The 4887-nt window shown below is 33.6% G+C and overlaps 1 protein-coding gene across 1 annotated transcript; it reads left to right on the forward strand.

Annotated features, from left to right (window-relative positions):
* LOC137642942 (protein fem-1 homolog A-like) lies at positions 1-4020 on the forward strand. Its single transcript, XM_068375808.1, has 4 exons — positions 1-305; positions 1006-1224; positions 1816-1999; positions 2400-4020. Exons 1-4 carry the CDS (start codon positions 119-121, stop codon positions 3445-3447), a joined length of 1638 nt encoding a protein of 545 aa, XP_068231909.1. The 5' UTR covers positions 1-118; the 3' UTR covers positions 3448-4020.
* The last annotated feature ends 867 nt before the right edge of the window (positions 4021-4887 follow it).

Consider the following 4887-nt stretch of genomic DNA (forward strand, 5'->3'; position numbering starts at 1 on the left):
ACATATATCGTAGTCAAATCCTCAGTCCCAATCTACTTAAAACATACATGCTTCTTATTACCTACGTAGAATGCTCATAAACTAACTAAACATATGTTTTACAGTATCTACAAATCACATGTACGAGTCTGGAGCCTCACCACTTTGGGCAGCAACTATAGGAGAGCATCTAGGCGTCGTTAGATACCTCATCTCAAAAGGTGCCAACGTCAATGGACTGACTTATTCCAATTCCACCCCGCTGACCGTGGCGTGTTCTCGAGGGTTCCTAGACATTGTTAAAGTCCTCGTGCAGAATGGAGCGAGTGAGTTTTCCAAAGGCAGTTCATTTGAATTACTGTAAAGTCAAATGAAGTTCAATTTGAATTAATCTATATGAGAAATCCTTTTGAATATACAATATTCTATAAGGCTTATTCCAGCTGTGAGCTAGTTGCTAATCAGTGGAACTTCAAAAGTTCAAACTTGCAGTGATTTTTTTATGTTGAAGAGCCTCTCATAAGTCTCTCTTTATGATAGATATATTTTAATGTTTCTATTCTTAATTGTTTATTAATTCCGTAGTTTGTTTATTTCTCTATTTCCTTTATTCACTGGGTTATATATATATATATATATATATATATATATATATATATATATATATATATACACACACACACATATATATATATATATATATATATATATATATATATATATATAATATATATATATATATATATATATATATATATATATATATATATATATATATATATATATATTTATTCATATATGCCTCCTAATATCTAGATTCTTTCTACCTCGGGATCAGAGATCCAAGGGGAAATCAATAATAATAATGTTAATAATAATAATAATAATAATAATAATAATAATAATAATAATAATAATAATAATATAGTCATGTCTTCAGAAAGGACGAAGGCTTTTGTCTTCCAAAAACCTAATATGGCATCATTCTAAATATTTACTAATAATCATTAACTGACCTATTTTCAGATCTCGAGGTTACTGACTACCACGGGATCACGTGTCTGATGCTGGCTGCGTCCAATGGACATCATAAGGTAGTGGAATACCTTCTAAGTGTCGGAGCTAATCTTAAAAGAAGGAGAATTGATGGAAAGACTGCTCTACACGAAGGCGTCCATTCCGGATGTCTAGAGGTGGTGAAGGTATTGATAGATCACAAGGCTGAGATGAGACCTGACAATTGTGGTGAGTTTCAAATTGGTTCAATATTTCAGTTCCTGTGAGGTAATGTCTAGTCTCTTCTGTGTATGATGACAGGATCATCCTAAGCTGATTGAAGTTTAGAGTCCATTTCAATCGTCAAGTACAGTCGATGAAGTTGAAAGATTATTTCAATATTTAAGTTGAAAGACCATTTGAATTTATAAGCTCAGCTAATGAAGTTGAAAATCCCTTTCAGTCTATAAGTACAGCTGATGAAGTTAAAAGTCCATTTCAATCTACTGGGTAGTAGGTTGGCCACCTGTTGAGATACTACCACCAGAGAGTTATGGAGTTCTTTGACTGGCCAGACAGTACTACACTGGATCCTTCTTTCTGGTTACTGCTCGTGCTCCTTTTTCCAACTAGAGTTGTAGCTTAACGAGTAATGATAGTAATAATGGTAATGATAAGTAAAGTTGATGAACTTGAATGTCCATTTCAATCTGTAAGTACAGCTGATGAAGTTGAAAATCCATTTCAATCTATAAATACTGCAGATTAAGTTGAAAAGTCCAATTCCATCCAGGAAATGAGACAATTCATATAAGTATTCACACCTAATTTTTTTTCCAGGGGAAACTCCTATACTCACAGCCAGCTGTCTTGGGCACGAGCACATTGTACAACACCTAATTACCAGAGAAGATCTTATATCCAAAGAAGATGAAATCAATGCTCTAGAGCTTCTTGGTTCTACTTTTGCCGAGAAAAAGCAAGAAACTGCCATGAAGTACTGGAAACTAGCTATGCACAAGAGGTTAGTCTTTGACGGGTTTTTGTAATTTTCTCTGTGGGTGATTATCAATTTATGATGATCTTAATGATGAGCCTATATCAATTGATTTCATAAGAGGTGACAGCTAAGGACTGGCATCAATACTAGACAATATTTCAGAGCTGGTGATGTCACAGCCAGGAGTGGCAGCTATTCCAATACTCAAGTATAATTCATAGTAAAACTCTTAAAAGCATTTCTATGCCTGTTATTTTAGAGACATACTACTCATCTGACCTAATGTACATCACTACGGGTACAACTCTTACATTTGTTTTCTGGTTGCCAACTTTGTCCTTACTAACTTTTAGAAACATTACATTACAAGAAAGTATGACATTATACATTTCAACATTAAATTTATCTCCAAATATCCTTCCAGATGCATGCACATTATTCCAATTGAACAGGACGACTCTCAGACACCTTTTAACCAGTTCTTCAAGGAAGCCATAACACCGCCACAATTGGAAAAAATTCAAGGCAACAGAGCTGCAATTGATACGCACTCTTTACTAGTGAAGATGAGAGTACTGGGGCTGGCACATTGCACTACAATTGAAGCCATAAGGAACAAAGGGGAAGAGTTCGCAGCGAAGGGCCAGCTGAAGCAATGCATTGTCCTGTGGATGTACACCTTGAAGGTGCATCAGAGAATTCTAGGTGTTTTGAATCCTAAGCGATTCTCTTTCCTAATGTCTCTGACTAACTTATTCTTTAACAGGGTCATCAAGCTACCCTTACGCTCCAACATTTTATTATATTTTGAAGATGTTATGAACCTGTTTGAAAACTGTACCCAAGAAATTAATGTAGGTATTTCGAGGCCACACAGGAATCCAGGAGTCAACAAAACTTTGGATTTCTATTACGTGGACCGCATCATTCCTGTAGCAATGCATTTAATGTTGTTGTTGACAAAACTAAAGCCCATTCTCTCACCAGTCAAATTACAGAGGGTGAACGATGCAGTGCGTAAGTTAGTGGAATTGAATCCTTTAGATGCCAAAGGTGTATCTCTAATGCACTTTGCGTGGGCTACGGTTGTCTTCTGCCGCGCTGAAGAAGCTGCAATCTTCCCCTTTCCTAGCTTGGAAGTTTTAAACCTCTTGTTGGAAGGTGGAGCCAATCCTTCTCCAAGGGATTGTTCTGGAAACACACCTCTCCACGTACTTGGGAAGCTTAGGAAGGTTCCAGGCGATATGCTGGAAGCTCTCCTTGCAGCCGGGGCACACCTGGACATGAAAAATGATCGGGGTCATAGTTTCGAGTCCCTGAGGGCTTCCCAAGGTCAGGAACTGTGTCAGCTGGTAAATCCTGTCCGTCACACTTCCTTGCAGTGTCTGGCAGCTACAACCATTAGAAGACGTAGCGTCCCCTACAAGGGTGTGTTGGATAAGCAACTTGAACGATTCGTTGATTTTCATTGAATTATTAATAGCATATGCACTGAAATCATATCGATATCTTGTAATGCAGTTATATTCTTAATCAGTCATAGAATAACTGACTATATTACCAATATAGTCACACAATAACTGACTGTATATTATCAATATAGTCACAGAATAACTGACTGTATGTTACCAATATATTCACAGAATAATTGACTGTGTATTACCAATATAGTCACAGAATAACTGACTGTATGTTACCAATATAGTCACAGAATAACTAAATATGTATTACCAATATAGTCACAGAATAACTGACTGTATGTTACCAATATAGTCACAGAATAGCTGACTGTATGCTACCATTTTATATTGTGTCTGCTTTTCTTGGAATTGCATACAAGTAAGAAATTTTAGTTCTTGACTGGTTTTAACTTTTCTTAAATCAATGCTGTCACTTGGAATTGCACAAATATAAGAGATATTCTCTTCTCATTTGCATAGAAAAACTTATTGTGTATGATTCAGCTTAATTTTCGTGTTTGTTCCCTTTTATTGTCACTTTATAGCATTTTGATTTTTTTTTTTTGATATGTGTAATGATGAATAGGCAAGTGTTATTTTTCCTAATAAAGGTTTTCATCTTTCGTATTTATAATAAGTAGTATTGTAATGTATACGATTTAATTGATTTAATAAAAGGAAAATGGAAAGAATTATTTTAATTTGTGTAATATTCCACATAGGCATCTTGTCATGAATTTTACTGAGAACTAGAGTTATTTGCAGTCTCTGTTGTCCTATCTGCGCCCAAATAATATATATATCCTGCACTAATCAAGGAATACAATTTCGGTTTGCTGTCAGCAATCAGACAAAAGGCTCCCATCATCACCCATCCGTACTGGCTAATGTGGGGATGAAAACTGGCCAAACCGGAGATATGAATAAAGATATATATGAGGCTGTTGTCCTGCAGTAAACTAGAAACGGCTGCATTTATTGTTGATGCTGTAAATACTCATTAATCTATTCGTTTTATATATATATGTGTGTGTGTGTATATATATATATATATATATATATATATATATATATATATATATATATATATATATATATATATATATATATATATTATAGTTACGGACGGGGGAAACTTTCCTACAGAAAAACGCTCGTTTTATTTTTAATGACACTTATTTTCACGGCAAATAAATACTTAGTGAAATATATATATATATATATATATATATATATATATATATATATATATATATATATATATATATATATGTGTGTGTGTGTGTGTGTGTGTGTGTGTATAATATATATATATATATATATATATATATATATATATATGTACATATGTATAATATATATGTATATATATATATATATATATATATATATATGTATATATATGTTATATATATATATATATATATATATATATATATATATATATATATA

This window comes from Palaemon carinicauda, chromosome 1 (assembly GCF_036898095.1).
Source record: "Palaemon carinicauda isolate YSFRI2023 chromosome 1, ASM3689809v2, whole genome shotgun sequence".
NCBI classification, from domain to species: domain Eukaryota; kingdom Metazoa; phylum Arthropoda; class Malacostraca; order Decapoda; family Palaemonidae; genus Palaemon; species Palaemon carinicauda.